Below are 24,427 nucleotides of genomic sequence, written 5' to 3'. Positions count from 1 at the left end.
GAGGGACTGGTGCACTTCACAAAATAGATGGCATCATGAGAAAGGAAAATGATGTGGATATATTGAAGCAACATCTCAAGACTTCAGTCAGGAAGTTAAAGCTCGGTCTTAAATGGGTCTCCCAAGTGGACAATGACCCCAAGCATACTTCCATAGTTGTGGTAAAATGGCTTAAGGACAACAAAGTCAAGGTATTGGAGTGGCCATTACAAAGCCCTGACCTCAATTCTATAGAAAATGTGTGGGCAGAACTGAAAAAGCATGTGCGAACAAGGAGGCCTAAACCTGACTCAGTTACACCAACTCTGTCAGGAGGAATAGGCCAAAATTCACCCAACTTATTGTGGGAAGCTTGTGGAAGGCTACCCGAAACGTTTGACCCAAGTTAAACAATTTAAAGGCAATGCTACCAAATACTAATTGAGTGTATGTAAACTTCTGACCCACTTGGAATGTGATGAAATAAATAAAAGCTGAAATAAACAATTCTCTCCACTGTTATTTGGACATTTCACATTCTTAAAATAAAGTGGTGATCCTAACTGATCTAAGACAGGAAATGTTTACTAGGATTAAATGTCAGGAATTGTGAAAATGTATTTGTATATGTGTATGTATTTGGCTCAGGTGTATGTAAACTTCCAACTTCAACTGTAATATGGACTTGGTCTTTTACCAAATAGGGCTATCTTCTGTATACCAACCTTACCTTGTCACAACACAACTGATTGGCTCAAACGCATTAAGAAGGAAAGAAATTCCACAAATTAACTTTTAACAATGCACACCTGTTAATTGAAATGCATTCCAGGTGACTACCTCATGAAGCTGGTTGAGAGAATTCCAAGAGTGTGCAAAGCTGTCATCAAGGCAAAGGGTGGCTACTTTGAAGAATCTCAAATATAAAATATATTTAGATTTGTTTAGCACTTTTTTTTTGTTACTACATGATTCCATATGTGTTATTTCATAGTTTTGATGTCTTCACTATTATTCTACACTGTAGAAAATAAAGAAAAACCATTGAATGAGTAGGTGTGTCCAAACTTTTGACTGGTGCTGTACGTATTCACACTCCTGAGTCAATACTTTGTAAAAGCACCTTTGGCAGAGATTACAGCTGTAAGTCTCTGTGTAAGTCTCAAAAGTGTTTTTCCACACCTGGATAGTGCAACATAACATATTATTATTTTTTAATTCTTCAAGCCTTTTCAAATAGGTTATTAATCATTGCTGAACAACCATTTTCAGGTCTTGCCATAGATTTAGTCAAAACTATAACTCAGCCACTCAGGAACATTCACTGTCTTCTTGTTAAGCAACTCCAGTGTAAAATTGGCTTTGTGTTTTAGGTTATTGTCCTGCTGAAAGGTGAATATTCATGTCCTAGTGTCGGGTGGAAAGCACACTTAACCAGGTTTTTCTCTAGGAATTAGCCTGTTCTTAGCTCCATTCCATGTATTTTGTATCCCGAAAAACTCCCCAGTCCTTACCGATTTACAGGCATACCCATAACATGATGCAGCCACCCCTATGCTTGAACATGTGGAGAGTGGTGCTCAGTAATTTGTTTCATTGGATTTGCCACAAACACAATCCTTTATTTTCATGACACATTTTTTGTAGTATTACTTTAGTGCCTTGTTGCAAACAGGATGCATGTTTTGGAATACAGGCTTCCTTCTTTTCACTCTGTCATTTAGGTTAGTATTGTAGAGTAACTACAATGTTGTTGATCCTTCCTCAGTTTTCTCCTTTCACAGCTATTAAACTCTAACTGTTTTAAAGTCACCATTGGCCTCATGGTGAAATCCCTGAGCGGTTTCTTTCCTCTCTGGCAACTGAGGAAGAACACCTGTATCCTTGCGAGGCATAGGAAGAACACCTGTATCTTTGTAGTGACTGGGTGAATTGAAACATCATCCAAAGTGTAATTAATAACTTCACCATGCTCAAAGCGATATTCAATGTCTGCTTTTTAAAAATGTTACCCATCCACCAATAGGTGCCTTTCTTTGCGAGGCATTGGAAAACCTCCCTGGTCTTTGTGGTTGAATCGGTGTTTGAAACGTACTGCTCAACTGAGGGACCTTACAGAACTGAATTTGTGGGGTACAGAGATGAGTTAGTCATTAAAAAACATTGTGTGTAGACCAGTGACTCGCCTCTCCTTTTTCTTTAGTCTACGATCAGCTCCTTTGTCTTGCTGATGTTGAGGGAGAGGCTGTTGTGCTGGCACCACACTGCCAGGTCTCTGAACTCCTCCCTATAGGCTGCCACATCGTTGTTGGTCATCAGTCCTACCACCGTTGTGTCGTCAGCAAACTCGATGATGGTGTTGGAGTCATGCATGACCACGCAGTGTTAGGTGAACAGGGAGTACAGGAGCGAACTAAGCACACACCCCGGAGGGGCCCCCTTGTTGTCGGTCAATGTGGCAGATGTGTTGTTGCCTACCCTTTCAAAGTATTTCATAGCTATAGATGTGAGTGCTACAGGGTGATAGTCATTTAGGCAGGTTACCTTGCCTTTCTTGGGCACGGGGACTATGGTGGTCTGCTTGAAAGAAGTTGGTATTACAGGCCTGGACAGTGAAGACACTTGCCAGCTGGTTAGCGCATGCTCTGAGTACACGTCCTGGTATTCCATCTGCAAATGTTAACCTGTAACCTTTTTTAATGCAGTGGGCTAAATCAGGGTCACACAGTGTTTCTTGGTAGTGTGAAACAAATCTGCATTGAAACAAAAGTATACACCTCACACACATGGCTATGGGCTTGAAAAAATAAGAAACTGGTACCATGTCAGATATAGAGTTGAAATGTATTCAGTTTTCAGTTTGCATCCCAATATTACACGTTATGAGGACTTCAGTCACAGAGGACTGAAATATAACAAAACCGTTTGACTAGAAACACCGGATTTTCGGAGTGTTTTTGAACTAATGTTTATTAACTTCTTTGGGACTGGGGGGCAGTATTGAGTAGCTTGGATAAAAAGGCGACCAGAGTAAACTGCCTACTACTCAGGCCCAAAAGCTAGAATATGCATATAATTAGTCGATTTGGATAGAAAACACTCTGAAGTTTCTAAATCTGTGTGAATGATGTCTGTGAGTATAACAGAACTCATATGGCAGGCAAAAACCTGAGAAAATATCCAACCAGGAAGTGGAAAATATGAGGTTTGTAGTTTTTCAACTCTTTGCCTATCGAATATACAGTGTCTATGGGGTCATATTGCACTTCCTAGGGCTTCCACTAGATGTCAACAGTCTTTAGAACCTTGTTTGAGGTTTCTACTGTGAAGGAGGAGAGAATGAGAGCTGTTTCAACCAGAGGTCTGGCAGAGTGCCATGAGCTGATCACGCGTGCCCCCGTGAGAGTTAGCTGCGTTCCATTGCATTTCTAAAGACAAAGGAATTCTCCAGTTGGAACACTATTGAAGATTTATGATAAAAACATCCTAAAGATTGATTCTATACATCGTTTGACATGTTTCTACAAACTGTAATAGAACTTGTTTGACATTTTGTCTGAACAAGTGATCACGCATTATGCATTTGGATTACTGGGCTAAACACGCAAACAAAAATGAGGTATTTGGACATAAATGATGGAGTTTATCGAACATAACAAACATTTATTGTGGAACTTGGATTCCTGGGAGTACATTCCAATCAAGATCATCAAAGGTAAGTGACTATAACGCTATTTCTGACTTTTCTGACACCCCTCCTCCTTTGGAAAATGGCTGGATGTTTTTTCTGTGACTAGCGCTGATCTAACATCGCAAGGTATGTTTTTGCCGTAAAGCGTTTTTGAAATCCGACACAGCGGTTGCATTAAATAGAAGTTTACCTATATTTCCATGCATAACACTTGTATCTTTTATCAATGTTTATTATTAGTATTTCTGTAATTTGATGTGGCTCTGCACTTTCACCAGATGTTTGTTTGAGACAATGCATTTCCGATCATAACACCAATTTTAAATGAGGTTTTTGGACATAAAGATTAACTTTATCGAACAAAACACACATTTATTGTGTAACATGAAGTCCTGTGAGTGCCATCTGATGAAGATCATCAAAGGTTAGTGATTCATTTAATCGCTATTTCTGATTTTTTGTGAGCCCCCTCCTTGGCTGGAATATGGCTGTATGGTTTTCTGTGACTAGGTGCTGACCTAACATAATCGTTTGGTGTGCTTTCACTGTAAAGCCTATTTGAAATCGGACACGGTGGCTAGATTTACAATAAGTTTATCTTTAAAATGGTGTAAAATACTTGTATGTTTGAGGAATTTTAATTATGGGATTTCTGTTGTTTTGATTTTGGCGCTATGCAATTTCACTGGCTGTTGGCGAGGTGGGACGCTAACGTCCCACATATCCCAGAGAAGTTCATTATGACATTATGAAAAATATTAACATTCCACCCATGAGGCCACTAGATCATTTAACTGCAGGAAAGGGCTACAGGTATTACTCCCATCAGCTACAGACAGGCAGATCACACAGCTCTGTGCTCTCATACATGGTTCAGTGTTGCTTGCCTCGAAGTGAGTATAGAAAGCATTTAGCTTGCCTGGCAGGCTTGCGTCGCTGGGCAGCATGCAGCTGGGTTTCCCTTTGTAATCCGTGATAGTTTGCAAGCCCTGCCACATCCGTCCAGCGTCAGAGGCGGCCTAATAGGATTCTAATCTTAGTCCTGTATTGATGCTTTGCCTGATGTCTATTCGGAGGTCGTAGCAGGATTGCTTATGAGCATCTGGATTAGTGTCCTGCTCCTTGCAAGCGGTAGTAGCCCTTGCCGTTAGTTCAATGTGGATGTTGCCTGTAATCTGTTTTTTTTAATCTCACCTTTTATTTAACCAGGTAGGCTAGTTGAGAACAAGTTCTCATTTACAACTGCGACCTTGCCAAGATAAAGCAAACAACACAGAGTTACACATGGAATAAACAAGCGTGAAGTCAATAACACAATAGAAGAAAAAAAAGGTCTATATACAGTGTGTGCAAATGGCGTGAGGAGGTAAGGCAATAAATAGGCCATTGTAGCAAGTAATTACAATTTAGCAAATTAACACTGGATTGATAGATGAGCAGATGATGATGAGCAGATGATGGTGTGTAAGTAGTGATACTGGTGTGCAAAAGAGCAGCAAAGTAAATAAAAACAATATGGGGATGAGGTAGGTAGATTGGGTGGGCTATTTACAGATGGAATATGTACAGCTGCAGCGATCGGCTAAAGGCTAGCAAAACTGGTCGTCTAGTGCTTTGGGGACAGAGAATAAAAGGAGCAGATTAGCGTGGTAGAATAGATTCAGGGAATAATGTGCAGACGGGTATGGTGGGGTGCGGGTACAGTGGAGGTAAGCCCAGGCACTGAGTGATGATAAGAGATGTTGCATCTCTGGACACGCTGGTTATACTGGGTGAGGTCACCGCATGTGTGGGAGGTGGGACAAAGGAGGTATCTGAGGGATGTACAGTGGGACTAGGGGCTCCGCAGTAAACTAAAACAATAAATCCTAAACAACAGTATACAAGGCATATTGACATTTGAAGACATAAAGCGAGGCATAAAGCAATTACAGGTGTTGATAGGGAGAACTAGCTTAGACAACAACGGGCAAGACAACAACAGCTAATCAGCTAAGACAACAACAACAGGTAAAATGTCGATGAATGGGCAGAGAGGGTCGGTTAACTAAACACAGGGCTGAGTTCGAGGCTTGGGCCAACAGATAAACAAAGGTAAACAAAGTGGAGTACCGTGATAAATGAACAGCCCAGCAGGCATCAGCTATGTAGCCAAGTGATCATAGGGTCCAGTGTACAACAATAGATGGAACAGGGAAGCCGCGGGGTAGTTGTTGCTACGCTAGCACACGGGAGACACAGCGTTTTAAAGTTAGCAGGCCGGGGTAGGTAGAAGCGTCTGCTCCGACGTCCGGCAAAGGCCGGTTGAAGGCACAGCTGATGGAATTACGTCTGCGGACCAGTCGTGGTGGTACGGCGGGGCGCTGTGTCGACGAAGGGACCCGGGCCAGATGGCGAAAGAGGTGTTGTGGTAATTTCGTTTGCTAGCCGGGAGATGTGCCTGGCTCAGGGCTAGCTTCGGGGCTGGGTCACTCAGTGGCAGCTAGCTAGCTGTGATGATCAATGGCTTCTGGTTGGGGTATGTACTTAAGGTCAATGTGGGGGACGACATTGTCAATGCACTTATTAATGAAGCCGGTATAAACCAGTATATACAAATGTATGGAATTTATTACACGAGACAAAATTCACATTCTACAGCAGGTGTAAAACTAACAATGACTCAATAATCCATGCCTTCTAGGAATGCTATAAAGTCCAAAAGTTATGGGCGGAGTTAGAAAGTTGGCTGTCAGAAGTATTACAATGTAAATGTACTTTTAATCCATCTGTCTGCATATTTCAAGACATGGCTTATGAGGGTGCAGTGAGATGAGATACCCGATGGGTTGGGCGATACTTTTCTCGTCAATCATCTTGAAAATACATAAAACTTTAAATCAACCAATCCTCCATCGAATGGAAAGGTCAAATTATTTTATTATCTAAATGTTATAAGTGCGTTGGTGACGTAGACAAACAAAATGGTGCAGGTTGAGGCCATGCAGGCGATGGAGATATGTGGGTCTGGGCAGGGGTGACGTTGTGGATGTTTGTGTTGTGTCTGTATGTTGTCATTTGTATGTTTTGTATTGTTCAAAAAATATATAATAAAATACAATCTTACAAAAAACATTTATGGAGCCGGTGACTGATGTCGTAATCTCGTCAATGTTAACAGATGAATCCCCGAACATATTCCAGTATGTGGTAGCGAACCAGTCCTGTAGTTTAGCATCCACTTCATCTTACCACTTCTGTATTGAACGCATCACTGGTACTTCCTGTTTGAGTTTGCTTGTTAGCAGGAAGCAGAAGGATGGAGTGATGGTCTGATTTGCCAAAGGGAGGGCGAGGGAGGGCCTCAAGTTGCACAGGTGACATGCTGGTAAAAATGAGGTAAAACGGATTTCAGTTTCCCCGCATTAAAATCACCGTACACAAGAAAACAAATATTAACACTCCTCCCTGGGTCATAGGCTATGAATTCAACACCTGTACAACAGGGTCATTTTCAGCCCGCACCAAACGGGGAAAAAACATTTTGAAACTGAAGAAGTACTACTTGAACTTCACCAATAGGAAAATCTGCTTTAATTTTCTGGGTTCTCAATGTTTTCCCTTTTTTTGCCTAATGAACACGTCCCAGGGTTGGAGGTTCCTGGTTACCCCCTCAAATGGTGGTCTCACCTCCTTAACGGTGAGCCTTTGTGCCACTCATCTCCCCCACCCCCCTACTGATCCCTCATTAAATGTCAACAGATGCAGCTGTCTCCCTCTGAGTAATTACCCACATGCCCCTATGGTGGCGTACACACACACACACACACGCACGCATGGAAGCAGCATACTGTATACTTGTGGTTATTGTCTCTCATGGTTCACTATAACTCACTATTGATCTATTTCTCCTTTGTCTTTCATTCACATGCATGCAAACCTCACTCACACACGCGCACACGCACACACACAGGGCCAGCTCCACGAATAAGAAACTGGAAAATAAATAAATGAACAGAATCAAAACCAAGAACGAAAGTGATCTATACTGTTCTGGAACAGAAAATGTATTTTAAAAGCATGGGAACTGGTTAATAGCGTTCTTTTCCATTCCGTGCATTTTTTTCCAGATTCGCTCTCTACAAAATTCTTGCAACCAATAGAATGGTATATACATGGGGGATACAACCTTCCCAGCTCCGCAGATTTTGCTGCGAAGAGACAGCATCATTAGATCCTTTATTTTGGTACTGTCCATATATAGCTTGTTTTTGGTTACAGGTCCAAGAATGGCTGAAGAATTGCAACATTTACCTGGATCTAACATTGCAGATAGCAATACAAGGTGATTTGAAAAGTCATAGTCAATCAATCAATAATATAGTACAAAAATGTTTACCTTTAATTTACAATCTGTAGAAACTATGAGAATCGAAAGGTTCAGAACTTTTGTGAACCATCACTGCACAGTTGAAAAATATATGAAATCCAATATGGATGGTTTTAAGAGATAGATGGGAGGGGTTGAATGTAGCTGAAGGGTGGGACCAATAACAAGAAGACAACAAATAGAAATCCAATATGGATGGTGTTGAGAAATAGATGGGAAAGGTTGAGGGTAAAGGAAGTACAGGACTAAAAACAAACAAAATAGAACTATTGTAAAATAGATTGTGTCTGTAAAATGTATATAGTATCTATAGGCTGGAAGTAGAAGACCAAGTGGTGTTCATTAGTTTACTCCAATTAGTGGAGGGGTGATAGGGTTAGTGGAAAAAAATAAAGGAAAATATATTTTTAAACGATTTTGGACACACCTACTCACTTCAGGGTTTTTGTTAATTTGTACTTTTTTCTACAGTGTAGAATAATAGGGAAGACATCACAACTATGAAATAACACATGGAATCATGTAGTAACCAAAAAAGTGTCAAACAAATCAAAATATATTTATATTTGAGATTCTTCAAAGTAGCCACCGTTCTCTCAGCCAGCTTCATGAGGTAGTCACCTGGAATGCATTTCAATTACCCGGTGTGCCTTGTTAATTTGTGAAATTTCTTTCCTTAATGCATTTGAGCCAATCAGTTGTGTTGTGACAAGGTAGGGGTGGTATACATAAGATATTTGGTAAAAGACCATGTCCATAGAATGGCTCAAATAAGCAAAGAGAAACGACAGTCCATCATTACGTTAAGACATGAAGGTCAGTCAATCCGGAACATTTGAAGAACTTTGAAAGTTTCTTCAAGTGCAGTCGCAAAAACCATCAAGCGCTATGATGAAACTGGCTCTCATGAGAACCGCCACAGGAAAGGATGACCCAGAGTTACCTCTGCTGCAGAGGATAAGTTAATTAGAGTTACCAGCCTCAAATTGCAGCCCAAATAAATTCTTCACAAAGTTCAAGTAAGAGACACATCTTAACATCAACTGTTCAGAGGAGACCGAGTTAATCAGGCCTTCATGGTCGAATTGCTGCAAATAAACCACTACTTAAAGGACACCAATAATAAGAAGAGACTTGCTTGGGCCAAGAAACACGAGCAATGGACATTAGACCGGTGGAAATCTGTCCTTTGGTCTGATGAGTCCAAATTTGAGATTTTTGGTTCCAACAGCCATGTCTTTGTGAGACGCCGAGTAGGTGAACGGATGATCTCCGCATGTGTGGTTCCCACCATGAAGCATGGAGGTGATGGTGTGGGGGTGCTTTGCTGGTGACACTGTCAGTGATTTATTTAGGATTCAAGGCACACTTAACCAGCATGGCTACCACAGAATTCTGCAGCGATAGGCCATCCCATCTGGTTTGCTCTTAGTGGGACTATCATTTATTTTTCAACAGGAGAATGATCCATCACACCTCCCGGCTGTGTAAGGGCTATTTGACCAAGAAGGAGAGTGATTGAGTGCTGCCTCAGATGACCTGGCCTCCACAATCACCCAACCTCAACCCAATTGAGATGGTTTGGGACGAGTTGGACCACAGAGTGAAGGAAAAGCAGCCAACAAGAGCTCAGCATTTGTGGGAACTCCTTCAAGACTGTTGGAAAAGTATTCCAGGTGAAGCTGGTTGAGAGAATGCCAAGAGTGTGCAAAGCTGTCATCAAGGCAAAGGGTGGCTACTTTGAAGAATATAAAATATATTTGTTTAACACTTTTTTTGTTTACTACCTGATTCCGTATGTGTTATTTCATAGTTTGATGTCTTCACTATTATTCTACAATGTAGAAAATAATTAAATATAAAGAAAAAACCTTGAATGAGTGGGTTTGTCCAAACTTTTGACTGGTACTGTATGTCATGACAATAAAATGCCCAGTTCTTCAAGCCAAGCATCCTCGTCCAGCCTCTCTCGCGCTCTCCCAACTCGTAAGATTTCAGTCGCATCTCGCGCCCGACACTCGTCTGTCCAATGGATGAAAATAGCTTGCCCGCAATATAGCAAGATACTCAATCTGCACTGATTGGTTAAGTTATTTCATGTTAAGCCAACTATAAAAATAAATAATATCAACGTTTTTTTAAACGGAACAGAAAGGAACAATATAAACGTAACTTTTTACGAACTGGTTCAGAACATTATTTTTCTGGATAGAACATTGGAACGGAACAAAAAAAATGGTTCTGTTCAGAACGAAACAATTGGAAAATTATCTCAGTTCCAACCCCTGCTGCTAATACCTATTCACGGATTGGGGGTGGGACGTTGTGGTGATTTCCACGTGGAGCGGAGAAATAACAACAAGCAGGGCACTGACGGCTGTTTACCTTTTTTAGCTAGCTAATGTTATCTGTTGTTGCTACACCGCATTCAATAGCCAGTTGGCTAGGCTATGGTTTATTCTGGAGCTGGATTTGTCATAAGTATTTAGGGAACATTTTTGCCACAGTTTAACAGGGGAAACCAGTATATTTTGACTTTGCTACCTATTGTTATCTCTAAAGTTTTGGCATGTTCCATAAATTGCTTCTGTGAATCCGCCATAGAAATATAAATAATAAGATGAAACTCTGGTAATATGGATAGCTTAACTATTGAACGGTTTGGACTAGAGACGCATCTTTCTACATTGTAATGGATAGGGTAGGCTGCTGGCAGGCTATTTGGCTGCGCAACAGCAATGCCAAGTCATGCCATGGTTAGGGGAATTGAAATGATAGGCCACAATGACTGCTCATGATGAATGCCGCAAATTATATCTAACAACACCCCGATCGCATCGGACATGAAACGAAACACCAATACAAATGTAACAACAGAACAAAATAGATAAATACGTTTGTGGAATTTTCTTTCTCGGGCGCCTTTTATATTATAGGATAGACACATGATTTCTAGCTGGACCAATCAAAGCAGTGGCGCATGGTCAAAACCATTCATCTTGGGGGGAGCAGGCACCTGAGACAGCGTTTTCCACCACCATTGACAAAACACCAAATTATGGAATTTCTCGCTGAAGGATGGTGTGTTGTCGCATCACTCCAACATAGATTCTACAAGTGTCTGGAACTATGTCAAGGTTCATTGAAGCTGTTCTGGCTCGTGTTGGCCCAACTCCCTATTAAGACACTATGTTGGTGTTTCCTTACCTGTAACGCCATGCTTTATAAGATAAGCTTATTTGCTATGTGTCTGTCTGTCCGTCTGTGCGTGCGTGCGTCTTCCTGTGTGATGAATTGTTTATATCAGTCCCATGCCTGTGGTCTCGTCATGGCCACTCACACAAGAACAGCGGATGTTTGACATTTGTTCCATCTCTTTTACTGTCTGTCCATCCCTAAGCCTCTGGCCTCTGACAGTATAGTACCCTCTTCTTCATACTGTACATATACAATACATTATCTTGCCACTGTGTTCTATTTGTGTATTTTGTGGGGGCTGGTTTTGTACAGGAATTGTGAGCATGTGGGAAAGTCATTGGAATTCCAGCAATTCGCACATGCTAGCTAGGAAAGCATATTTGAGGGCAAAATGCAGGCTAATTGAACAGTTTCCTATACCATCGGATTTAGTTACTTTTAGTTCTCCATGCATTTTCCTCGTGTCTTGTGCTTGTTTCAGTTCCCTCCAGTAGTTGCTTCTCCTTAGTATTGCTTTTACATAAGATTCACGGTATGTTGCTTGTAAAAATAAATGGGAAATGTTTCTTCTTCTCTTCCCTTCCTTCTCGGCATTCACCTTTTCTATAGCCATTGCTTTTGCCTGGTAGGAGCAAGAGACATTTAACTTTGACCCTGTTGTGCAACTGTTGTCATGGTAACCTGACAGCAGCTCGTTCTAAAATATGTTGCCCTTTTGTAATTGGGTGTGGTGAGTAGAATGATTGAGCCTGACACCTTGGAAATCAAGTTTAAAACAATGAGTTTATATCTGGTTGCTCTTTTTAGTACAGCTACTGTTGGCTTGTGACTCATTCAAAAGACTTCTCTATAGATTTCGCCAGCGTGTAGTCCTAAAACCCAGAAAAAAGTTACCTCTGGTTCCTTCTGCCATCCTATGGGGAAAATGAATGAGGAAAGAAGAGGGTTTTGGGATAAACACTGAAAGGTCAGAGGTTAACACAGGCTTAGGAGATCTAATACGTTTTGTTCTATGAGATAATAGCCGTCCGGTAACATTACCTTTATGAATTATGAAGCCTTTATTTTGTATTATTACATAAATTCTTCTAAATTATACAGAAAGTGATGTTAGCTGATGAAGATTATTTCATTACACAAATGTAGAATATCTAAGCCTGTGTTTTTGGCATTTATAATTTCTCGTAGGCTTTGTCCAACGAAACATGGCGGAGTTGGTGCCTGCAAAAAGACGCCATTACTATTTCTCTCTATTCTTATACAATTACTAAATAAATAGCCAACATATTAAAACAATTAATAAACAAGTATTACAAGTATCCATTTTCATACATGCATTTAATCATCTCACAATGTCAGAGACGTGTGTGTGTGTGTGTGTGTATAGGCGGCAGGGAAGTCAGGCGCAGGAGAGTCAAACGGAGTGTAAAATGGAGTCTTTTAATGAATGTCCACGGAACATGCTCCATAACACTAATAAGAACAGAATATAAACAAACATGGGTACGAGGACCCGTCGCGCACCTATACAACAAACACAACACTGACAATAAACAATCTCTAACAAAGACATGAGGGGAAACAGAGAGGGTTAAATACACAGCAGGTAATGAATGGGATTGAAAACAGGTGTGTGGGAAGACCAGACAAAACCAATGAAAAATGGATCAATGATGGCTAGAAGACCGGTGACGTCGACTGCTGAGCACCGCCCGAACAAGGAGAGGCAACGACTTCGGCAAAAGTCGTGACACACAAATACATTTAATCATCTCATTATTCAGCTAGTGTTCAATACACAGCAAGAAACAATGTTTAGGCTTTTGTTTATATCCTGTTTCCATTTGGACTGAGCCTCCGTTACCATGACAACGGAGCTGCCATTAGTTATTGTTAGCTTCTATGCTAGCGGACATCTAACTAATTTAACTATGAAAACGTAACGAACACAATACAACAATAGCATAACTACGCTCCTCTTAGTGAGCAGCCCTCTCTGTTGGCCCTAACCCAGCACAACCACACTTCTATAAATATACTGTATGATTAGCTCGAAATTACAAAGTTTAACATATATCTCACATTCTCCTCCTCTTGAAAAATGGTGTCCCGATATTACAACTATACAGGTATATTATACTGCACCTTCAACTACTTGTTGGCATTGCACAGGGAACCTAAAAATGACCAATTCAACTATACCACTTACACTCCATGGCCAGTTTATTAGGTACACACATCTAGGACCTGGTCGGACACCCCTTTGCCTCTAGAACAGCCTGAATTATTTGGGGTATGGAAATGTTGCACAATTGGTATCAAAGGGACCTAACATGTGCCAGGAAAACATCCCCCACACCATTACTCCACCAGCCTGTACCGTTGACAACAGGCCTTGGACTCATGCTGCTTACGCCAAATCCTCACTGCCATCAGCATGATGGAACTGGGATTTGTCGGCAGTGCTTGACTTAGTCTGGAACGTGGTACCGGCACCTCTAATTTTGGCGAAATTGTGTACCGTCTCTATAAAACAAAGTAGCCTATCGCCTTCCCAGATTCACACACCGAGGCAAAAAAGGTTGATCAAAGCAGAATGACGGCGAGATCTGCATTGAACGAGTGGAATCACTTCTCCTGTGCAGTGTTCCATCTGGTCTGATCTCTATTGTTGTTCTCCATTCTCTGAGCAAAGCTCTCGCTTCACTGTGTGAATACATTTGCACTTGGTTTCTCATCTTGTACTCAAACACTTTCCCAATCACTGGGTCTTTGTGTTGAGCCCCCCGTGTTGAGCCCCCCGTGTGTCATCTCTGGAGATTGGCTGTACTGTGCTGAATAGTGTCTCGTTCTTGGATGGTGTTGAATGTGATCGAGCTGAACAGTGGAGTAGGCTCTTCTTGCTGCTTTGTGGCACTGGCAGTGTCCTGACTTACTCACTCTGTACACTGTGTCATGAATGCCTCCGTATCCAATGGCATCCTTGATTGGCTAACTGCGTTTCCATTTGCCTTACCAGGTCTGTACTTTATGGTGAAGTTGAAATCAGCCAATTCAGCAACCCACCTGAATTGGCTGATTTTGCATTTAACTTAGTGGTGGTCAGCACCACTGCTTTAATTTCTTTACATTCACAACCGTAAGTTAGCAGCTTGCCATAGCCTACTTGTAAATCATTTGTAAATAATGACCTTGTATTTCCTGTTATGGTGAATAACAGGTTGGCTGTGCAATGTTGTTAGCTAATGTTCTGTTAATTATATGAGCTGGCTGGACAAAGAACCATTATTAATTAATTAAGCAGGTCCTAAGAAACATAAGACCAATACAATTTATTTTCAAAAGAATAGAATAGCATATTTTGATTTTAATTTGGTCAGAAATTATGTATTTCTAAAAATAGACATACTTTTCCCCACACAACTTGAGTGTCACAAACATGTGGAACCACTGTCATATAACAGAAAAGTTGTATTTTTAAAACAGAGCCCATGTCCTCATTTTTGTGATCCTTTTGGAATTACCTGGATGTCTACATAAATTGGTCATAATGTTTGATCTGATCTTTATCTAAGTCACAACAATAGACAAACACAGTCTAACAACACACATTGAACACACCGTGGAAACATTCACAGGTCAGGGTGGGAAAAGTATGTGAACCCTTGGATTTAATAACTGGTTGACCCTCCTTTGGCAGCAATAAACTCAACCAAATGTTTTCTGTAGTTGCAGATCAGACCTGCACAACGGTCAGGAGGAATTTTGGACCATTCATCTTTACAAAACTGTTTCAGTTCAGCAATATTCTTAGGATGTCTGTTATGTACTGCTTTCGAGGTCATGCCACAGCATTTTAAATCGGTTTGAGGTCAGGACTCTGACTGAGCCACTCCAGAAGGTGTATTTTCTTCTGCTGAAGCCATTCTGTTGTTGATTTACTAATGTGTTTTGGGTCGTTGTCATGTTGCATCACCCAACTTCTGTTGAGCTTCAATTTGTGGACAGATAGCCTTACACTCTCCTGCAAAATGTCTTGATAAACTTAGGAATTAATTTTACCATCGATGATAGCAAGCTGTCCAGGCCCTGAGGCAGCAAAGCAGCCCTAAACCGTGATACTTTACATTTGGGATGAGGTTTTGATGTTGGTGTGCTGTGCCTTTTTTTCCACACATAGTGCTATGTGTTCCTTCCAAACAACTCAACTTTAGTTTAATCTGTCCACTGAATATTTTGCCAGAAGCGCTGTGGAACATTCAGGTGCTCTTTTGCAAACTTCAGATGTGCAGCAATGTTTTTTTGGACAGCAGAGCCTTCTTCCGTGGTGTCCTCCCATGAACACCATTCATGTTTAGTGTTTTACGTATCGTAGACTCATCAACAGAGATGTTAACTTACAGAAATCTCTGGAACATGCTAACTGACACTAGAATTCTTCTTAACTTCATTGAACATTCTGCACTGTGCTCTTGCAGTCATCTTTGCAGGGCGGGCACTCCTAGGGAGAGTAGCAACAGTGCTGAACTTTCTCCATTTATAAACAATTTGTCTTACCGTGGACTGATGAACATCAGGCTTTTAGAGATACTTTTGTAACCCTTTCCAGCTTTATGCCAGTCAATAATTCTTAATCTTAGGTTTTCTGAGATTTCTTTTGTTCGAGGCAGTCCAGTGTCCTTTTGAACATCTTAATCTTTTATTTTTATTGGCCAGTCTGATATAATCCCAGAGCTGCCTCTTCACTGTTGACGTTGAGACTGTTGTTTTGCGGGTACTATTTAATGAAGCTGCCAGTTGAGGACTTGTGGAGGCGTCTGTTTCTCAAACTAGACACTCTAATGTACTTGTCCTCTTGCTCAGTTGTGCACCGGGGCCTCCCACTCCTCTTTCTATTCTGGTTAGGGCCAGTTTGTGCTGTTCTGTGGAGGGAGTAGTGGCAATTTATCGCATGGAATAGCCTTCATTTCTCAGGACAAGAATAGACTGACTAGTTTCCGGAGAAATGTTTCTGGCTAGTTTGAGCCTGTAATCGAACCCACAAATGCTGATACTCCAGATACTCAACTAGTCTAAAGAAGGCCAGTTTCATTGCTTATTTAATCAGAACAACAGTTTTCAGCTGTTCTAACATAATTTCAAAAGGGTTTTCTAATGATCAATAAGTCTTTTAAAATTATAAACTTGGATTAGCTAACACAACGTGCCATGGAACACAGGAGTGATGGTTGCTGATTGGGCCTCTGTATGCCTATGTAGATATTCCATAAAAAATCGGCCATTTCCAGCTACAATAGTCATTTACAGCATTAACAATGTCTACACTGTATTTCTGATCAATTTGATGTTATTATAAAAATGGACAAAAAATGGACGGTAATTTACGGTAGTGTATGCAATGACAGTGATTGTGGTGCGCCACTGACTGTTATGGAAACAACAATGGTGGTGTGTGTGTGGCGCGGGGAGGGCAGCACGGAGCGTCTCTCTCTCTGGCACCAACCATGGCACTGCACTGTGCTCATGGAGGCTTTTCAGCTTGAGAGCTTTTCAGATAAACTGCTCTTTCTCTATCTTCTCTCCATCCATCACACTCTCTATTTTTCTCCCTTTCACTTTCTCTCCTTTTTATCTATTTTCTCTCCCTCTCTTTCCGTCTCCCTCTCTCGCTACACAATGACTGCCATTCACAGGCATTCACCTGACACTTCATGAAGAACAAAAAAGTGCTCTGAAGAAAAACGTGTCTGAAATGCCATGGAAGGCAGTTGGGATTTCTGCTTGACATTCACTCGGACCCAGAGTCAGGTTGCTGCGTGTCCACTGTGGGTTCACTGGTTTCCACCCCCTGTTTGTGGGACATGGGCATGGAGGAGGGAGTGGAGGGGGGGAAACCTGGCCCGGTGCCTGGTAGGAAGAAAGCAAGATGCATGAAGATGGAGACTGGTGAAATATCACTGAGGTCATTACCATAGTTGGGCCATTACACCTTTGGTGGTCTGACAAAGCACACCCCTCACCTGCTTAAAATTCACGAGTTGTGTTAACTCATATGGAGCCTTGATCTGAGTGAGTTTGAAAGGTTTATATCTGAATTGGACGTAGTATGGAGAAAAAGCTAATCATTTCCCTCTCTTTTCCTCTTAACTTCTGTTAAAATAGTCCCAGTCAGTGTGGTATGTCTGTCAGTGTGACCGTCTGAGCTGCCCTTGCTGGCCTCATATAATGAATGGGCTAATGTTGTGAATGGCTAGCTGCAGCAGCTAACAGGGCATGTATTGTTGTAGCTCTGTCATTGTGGCTGCCAGGGGGAGACTTGTGTTGTTGTTGTCAGATGTTGTTAAGTGAACCTGACTAGCTAGTTGGTGCTAGCTGGTGTTAGTGCACTTAGCATCAGTTGGCCGAGGCTGGAGACTTTTTGAAGTGCTCTCCCTCAGTCCTCTTTTGTCCTGAGGGACTCCTTCCTCTCCTCTGAAACAGCACCCATATATGGTCATGCCTGGGAGAAGCACGGTCTGACTGTTATTCAGCTTCTCTCCCCTTCAACTCCAACATTAACTGAACCCTGCTCTTTTAAATGAATGGAAAAGTTCTCGACCCACCTGACCTCTTTCCTTAATAACACTCAGCTAAAGAAACTAAAAAAAGATAACTTCTAAATAGACTACAAGTTCCCCTATAACCACCACAAGACTTCCTTTGTGTTGTCTAGAAAACGACAACATATCAGACTGCTGAATGCAATGGCTGTAAATACGACGTTTCCCACACAATGAGCCAGTCTTTTAGCTTCCAAATGTTCTTTAATTGCATAAAACCATCCCATTTTCAGATACATCTCTGAAGTTATATTTTATCCAAATTTAGACAGCCTTTTACTTTGCTAAATATCAAAACGAAAAACAAGCTCTACCTCCAATTAATTCAGCCCTGTCTCTGACTAACAGCGTTCTCAAACAAACCCAGCTCACGTTTGTCTCTCTCTATGCTGAGCTTCTTTGATATGTACCCTGTTTTAGTTTCCCTCTCCACACTGTCCTGTTTAGGCTCATCGTCTTCCAGGGAATGCTTTGTGACACAACTCTCTTTGGTTGGGTTTGTTACATCAGGATGTAGTGTAGGAACTTGATTCCTCTCCTTTTTGGCCCAGACAGGACAGGCTTAACCCTCAGGAGGTTTGCTGTTGTGCGCGTGTGTCTGCGTGTGTCTGCGTGTGTCTGCGTGTGTCTGCGTTTGTGTGTGTGTGTGTGTCTGCGTGTGTGGGCTGGCCTTGTGGAATGCTATGTGTGTGTTAGGGGAGGGCCAGGGCCAGGCTGTCCTGTGATGTCACAGACTACCGCTTCAGAAGAGCTGTCAGATAAATAGATGAGAGGGGGAAAGAAGGGGAGGAGGAGAGGATAGAAGGAGAGAGGGTTTGGATAGGAGGGTGATCTGACCTGGCAGAGGGAAAAGTACAGAGCAGAACATTTTGTACTGGTGTTGGAAGGGTCAGCTTGTGTAGTACCCCTATTCTCCACATACCCTTTTTAGCAGTGTGTGCACACAAACTGTCAGGACAGGGCCGAATTAGGAGTGATGAATTGGAAGGTGGAGCGAGGGATTCTTTTTTTCCCACAGAACCAAAGAAAAACCACACTTTAAGCTCGTACCAACCTCACATATGAAGCAATACAAACCCACAGGAAACGATAATGTCTTTTCAATTCAAGTAACTTTTGACAAAATTTAACTTTATTCTACAGTGCGCATTTTGACTCAACCAAACAAGTGGTGACGCCTGTTCATAAACATCCTGGGCTTAGGGTGTGGAAGTCTGCTCTCTACATCAGTCAGTGGCCATGACATGACACATTAGTATTCAAACCATGAGGTAGCTGGAGAGGAGGAGCCTCTGTGTCTGCCAATCAGCTCCGCCTTAAGCTAGCAACCAACACCCATCAACACCTTGCCAAAAACTGATGACCTGCCTGGTGTGTTGCCATGGTGACAGCCTGTTGTTCCACCCCTCACCGTTGACTGTTGCAGTGCAGTGAAAAGAGGGCAGGATTAGTGGGTTGATGCAACCACTGGGAGGATTCATGGGAGGTATCTGAAGTCAAGGTCACAAGACTGTGGCTGGCAGGCTGTGTGTGCGCGCATGTCTATCGTGTAGACTTTTCCATAACGGGCTGTAAGGCGATCCCCTCCAGTGTTGCGGTGTGGTAGTGTCTGGCTGTGGTGTCTGGTGTGATGCTCTCCTCTCCTATATTGGGCCTTTCAGTCGCTTCTCTGTCAGCTGATACAACACAGACCTGCAGACACGTCAGCACCGCTCTGAGAGGGAGAGGTGGAGCGTGTCTGTGGCAGATCTGAGAGCAACACACACAGACGTACGTACACACACACCCATCTGACCCCAGCCTCCTCAGGTTTCATCCTCACTGGTGTGTATGTGTGCTGGAAGTCAGAAGGGGTGTGTGTCTATATTTTTCCGATTGAGACGCCCTCTAAATCAAACAGATCAGACTGCTGAATGCTATGGCTACTAAGAATAACACCCCTTGACTTCTTGTTAACGTGACTCTCTTTGGGATACGAGATATATTATCTGATGGGCTTAGATCACTTTTTCATGTGTGTTTTTGGAGGAGAACAGTGAATGTCTATACAGCTGGTTTAAGGTCTCGGTGCAGAAATAGCCAGGTCGTACAAAGTTCCAGTCGACAGTGCAAGTGGTGCTAGGCAGTGTCTCGGTAACTTGTAGGAATCTCTCTGCCCATACCTATGCCTCATCCGTAGTCTGCCATTAAATAGCTAGCAATGCGAAATGGAGTACATGTTTAGAAAGGGGTTTGGCAATAAATCCATTGTGCATGTCTTCTTTTCAAATGCATGCTATGAAAACCATTTCTCTTAGTTATAACTGAAGATATCTAGTTTCTCAAATGTATGATGAATTGCGCCCATTGTTCAATGTACCCTTTTCATTTAAAATGCTTTAGGGACACCTTTGTCTACATGTAGCTGACTAAATGAACGTGACCCGGTTATTTCCTGTTAAATAACAACCACAGCCAGTGCTTTTGTTCCTAGTGTTAGTAGGCCTAACTGTAGCGATCATCATGTGAGAAGGGATGCTTACACAGTCCCAGGCCTCACTTATTCTGAATGGCTGGCGTTGTGGAGGCACTCTGCATGCTGTCTGTCTATTGGGACCACTGTGTTGACACAACCCAGGCCCTCATATCAAATCCAATTTTATTTGTCACATGCTTCATAAACAATGAGTGTAACCTAGGGCTGTTGCGGTGACCGTGTTACCGCCATACCGGCGGTCACGAGTCATGAAGGCAGTCAAATTCCACATGACCGTTTAGTCATGGTAATAAGGCTTCTCCAAGCTCTGATGCTATTAGCCTAGCAAACTTGCTAACTGCCTGGTACACAGCACTCTATTGTCCCTCTAATCACTCTGACGTCAATGCAAATGTAATCAAAAGTCTAATCACACACTTCATGAGAGTCCATGAGCTCATGTTGCGCAACATTTCTATTGGCTGTGCAATTGTGGTAGAGAACAGAGTGATGGCCGCTAATAAAAAGAGGAGGATCCCATCAGCGTTCTATATGCTAGGCCCCTATATTTATTTCTCAACTTTCCTAATATTAAGCACATTGCTTCTCTTTACAACAGGAGTATAGTCTACCTGGCTGGCATGAAAATGAACCATGTGCATAGTTTACATGTCTTTTTTCTCACTGCCCCTGTTTCCCCTGTTTTGAGACAGGTGCATGATAAATGGTCCATTCTAAATCATAACTAATTTCACACATATATTATGTAGTATATGTAATGACAAAACTAAATCAAGAATAGTCTGATGTGTGACAATATTAGCCTATCACTTGTGAATCATATATTATCACTAGTGAATGATGCCCAGTGTAAGAAACAATGCCTTTCTTTTGCAGCTTTTTCTAATCATAGTCGCACACCTGATATAGCCTAGCCCATAGACCTATAGGTTTTAATAAGGTTTGTATCATAACTAAAGTGCCCAAATAACGTCGTGAAATTAAGCACATTCATCTGCTTTAAAGTTACATTGATAACTCTAAATGAAACATATAGGAGGACCAGTTTCTTTGTTTAGCCCTCAACACAGAATAGCTGCATGTGTTCACTCTCTCAAATCATTTGGAGAAAATATTTAGATTTTATTCATCTTCGTTCAATTCTATTCTTCATACTTTAAAATAATATCACGGAATTCTATGCAAATCTTGTCTACTAAATGAACCAGTGTAGCCCGCAGCCATATGGCATAGCCAGATCAGGGCCTAACATCAGGACTACTCAGAGTATGTTATTCTGTTCTTCTGAAATAGACTATATTTTCTTCAAATCATGTTTCTTTAGACCTGTCTAAAATAAATAAAGGATTTATTGTGAAGGTGTAGGCTATATAACACGGATTTATTAGACATTTAAAAATGTCTAATAAATCTTTGTGTGGATGCCAGGAGATACTAAATGTGTTTATATTAATTAACGATCAATTACCATGCGACCGACAGTTATTTGCTTGACAATCACTGGCTGACAACATTTTGTGACTGCCACAGCCCTAGTGTAGACTAACTAACTGTGAAATGCTTACTTTCAGGTCCTTTTCTAACAATGCAGAGTTTAAGGTAGTGCCATGAGGAATAAATACACAGTGAATAACAATAACGAGTGAAAATAACATGGTTATATACAGGCAGTACCAGTATTTACCATATTTACCCTGTTTGGCTGTTTCATGAAAACCTCACCCTCGGGACATTGGGCCGGACTGACTCACCATGTGTTCCTGTTGTGGTTATAAACACAGATTTGAAAAGTAAGTAAAAGGAAGTAGTGTTGCGTGGTAGTAGGGGGTACCTGCTTAGTATAGTGTTGTGCCTGCGCTCGTACCCTGAACTGGACTAGTTCACTGCCCCCCACCCTCCACCCCCTCCTCCACTTCACTTCCCTCCAGTCGTCACTTCAGCCTTGGTAGTGCTGCACTCTGACTTCTGAGTAGCAATAAAGGAACACCCTCACATACAAAATGTAGGCCTGTTGCACCTGGCAGAAAAGTGAATTGTCACCACAGATGAGATGGGGACATGACACTTTCAAAGCGAAGTTTGTCAGATGTTTTGAGACCTTTTAGTGTAGTCTGTCAAGACAGAACCACAACCAATGTCGTGGGGTGTGGTTTCATCTTGACATTACTCTACTTTTGAGGTTTGGAAACATCTGACAAAGTTCCATTGACGAGGGAAATGTGCGTTTAAGTTCTAGCACTCTTTGCCATCAAATCTAACTGTGTCTCTGTGTCTCTGTATCTCTGTGTGTCTGTGTCTCTGTGTGTCAGTGCGGGGATGTCGCCCAGGGAAGATTGTGCAGATGTCAGAGGCTGAGGTGAGAGGCCTCTGCATCAAGTCCAGAGAGATCTTCCTCAGCCAGCCCATCCTGTTGGAATTGGAGGCTCCCCTCAAAATCTGTGGTAGGTGGTGATGATGAGGATGGTGGCTGATGATGAGTTGTCCAGTTCAAGACCTATTATTCATTCATTGGCCTCCTCAGGTGACATCCACGGCCAGTACACAGACCTGCTGCGGCTCTTTGAGTACGGGGGCTTCCCGCCCGAGGCCAACTACCTGTTCCTGGGGGACTACGTGGACCGAGGCAAGCAGTCCCTGGAAACCATTTGTCTACTGCTGGCCTACAAGATCAAATACCCTGAGAACTTCTTCCTCCTCAGGGGCAACCACGAGTGTGCTTCCATCAACCGCATCTATGGCTTCTATGATGAGTGTGAGTAGTATGCATGCATGCACACACACACACACTCTGCGCACACACACACACACACACACTCTGCGCGCGCACACACACACCCACACACACACACACACACACACACACACACACACACACACACACACACACACACACATCAATACATTGCCTCATGCACTTGTTAGTGTATCATACAAGTAATTGAGCTAAATACCCACCCGGCACACACCTAATTCATGTTTATTTGCCATTGAACACATACAGCCTCTGTGACAAGAGTAAAGTTGCAGATGAATACACTTGCACACACTGTCTGACATGAGTCTAGAAGATCCCAGATGATTGTATGAAGTATATTTAAACGTCATCTCTCAATGTTTCTCTAGGTAAGCGCAGATTCAACATAAAGCTGTGGAAGACATTTACGGACTGCTTCAACTGCCTTCCCATCGCTGCCATCGTAGATGAGAAGATCTTCTGTTGCCATGGAGGTACTGCTGGAAGAGCTGTCACTCAAACTCCCTGTCTGAATGATGTGGTTGTTATAACAGCATGGAGAGTTTTGTCTTGCTCAGAAAGTGAATATGTAGCGTTGGAATAATGATTACATACTACATAGGTATTAAATAGTTACAGTATATATAATAACGCAAGCAGGCATTAGACATGAGTCATGACTATGATTAAGTGAAATAAAGGCTCTGTGCACAGCAGTGCCTCTCCTACTACGTGCTGGTCCTGGCAGGGAAACTAACCTTGAAATGTGTGTGTGGTTTTTATGCATTTTGGATGACTGAGTGCTGTTGTCTCTGTCTCTGCGCTCCTCTGTCTCCTACCAGGCCTCTCTCCAGACCTGCAGTCTATGGAGCAGATCCGTCGTATCATGAGACCCACAGACGTCCCTGACACCGGTAGGTCCACATACACACAGATGGATGCACATGTACATACACATATACTGAAGAAAAATATGAAACGCAACCGTTTTAAAAGCTTTTACTGAGTTACAGTTCATATCACGAAATCAGTCAATTGAAATAAATTCATTAGGCTCTAATCTATGGATTCCACATGACTGGGAATACAGATACGCATCTGTTGGCCACAGACACCTTAAAAGAAGTGGGCCTCACAATGGGCCTCAGGATCTCATCACGGTATCTCTGTGCATTCAAATGGTACATATTGTACACACACAAACACACAGAGATATGTTTTACTGTCCTTTCTCGGACCTAAAATAGATTTATATTCAGAATCCTATTTCTCCTAACCCCTAAACAACCCTTATCCTAACCCTACTCCTGACCTAACTCCTAACCCCGAAACAACCCTTATCCTAACCCTAAACCTAACCCCTAAACAACCCTTATCCTAA

General features: G+C 42.1%; 1 protein-coding gene across 1 annotated transcript in view; it reads left to right on the top strand.

The window, feature by feature from the left end:
• LOC110500690 (serine/threonine-protein phosphatase PP1-beta catalytic subunit) overlaps positions 1 to 24,427 on the top strand; it is a 36,600-nt gene that overhangs the window by 8,016 nt on the left and 4,157 nt on the right. Inside the window, exons 2-5 of the mRNA XM_036958138.2 lie at positions 22,622 to 22,753; positions 22,834 to 23,064; positions 23,436 to 23,540; positions 23,889 to 23,960. Of these exons, the coding sequence (XP_036814033.2) occupies positions 22,622 to 22,753; positions 22,834 to 23,064; positions 23,436 to 23,540; positions 23,889 to 23,960 (540 nt within the window). The remainder of the gene's footprint in view (positions 1 to 22,621; positions 22,754 to 22,833; positions 23,065 to 23,435; positions 23,541 to 23,888; positions 23,961 to 24,427) is intronic.

Source organism: Oncorhynchus mykiss, chromosome 21 (genome assembly GCF_057628025.1).
Source record: "Oncorhynchus mykiss isolate SJ-2025 chromosome 21, ASM5762802v1, whole genome shotgun sequence".
NCBI classification, from domain to species: Eukaryota; Metazoa; Chordata; class Actinopteri; order Salmoniformes; family Salmonidae; genus Oncorhynchus; species Oncorhynchus mykiss.
Note: the sequence above shows the minus strand (reverse complement) of the source record. Positions and strands in the feature narration are given on the sequence as shown.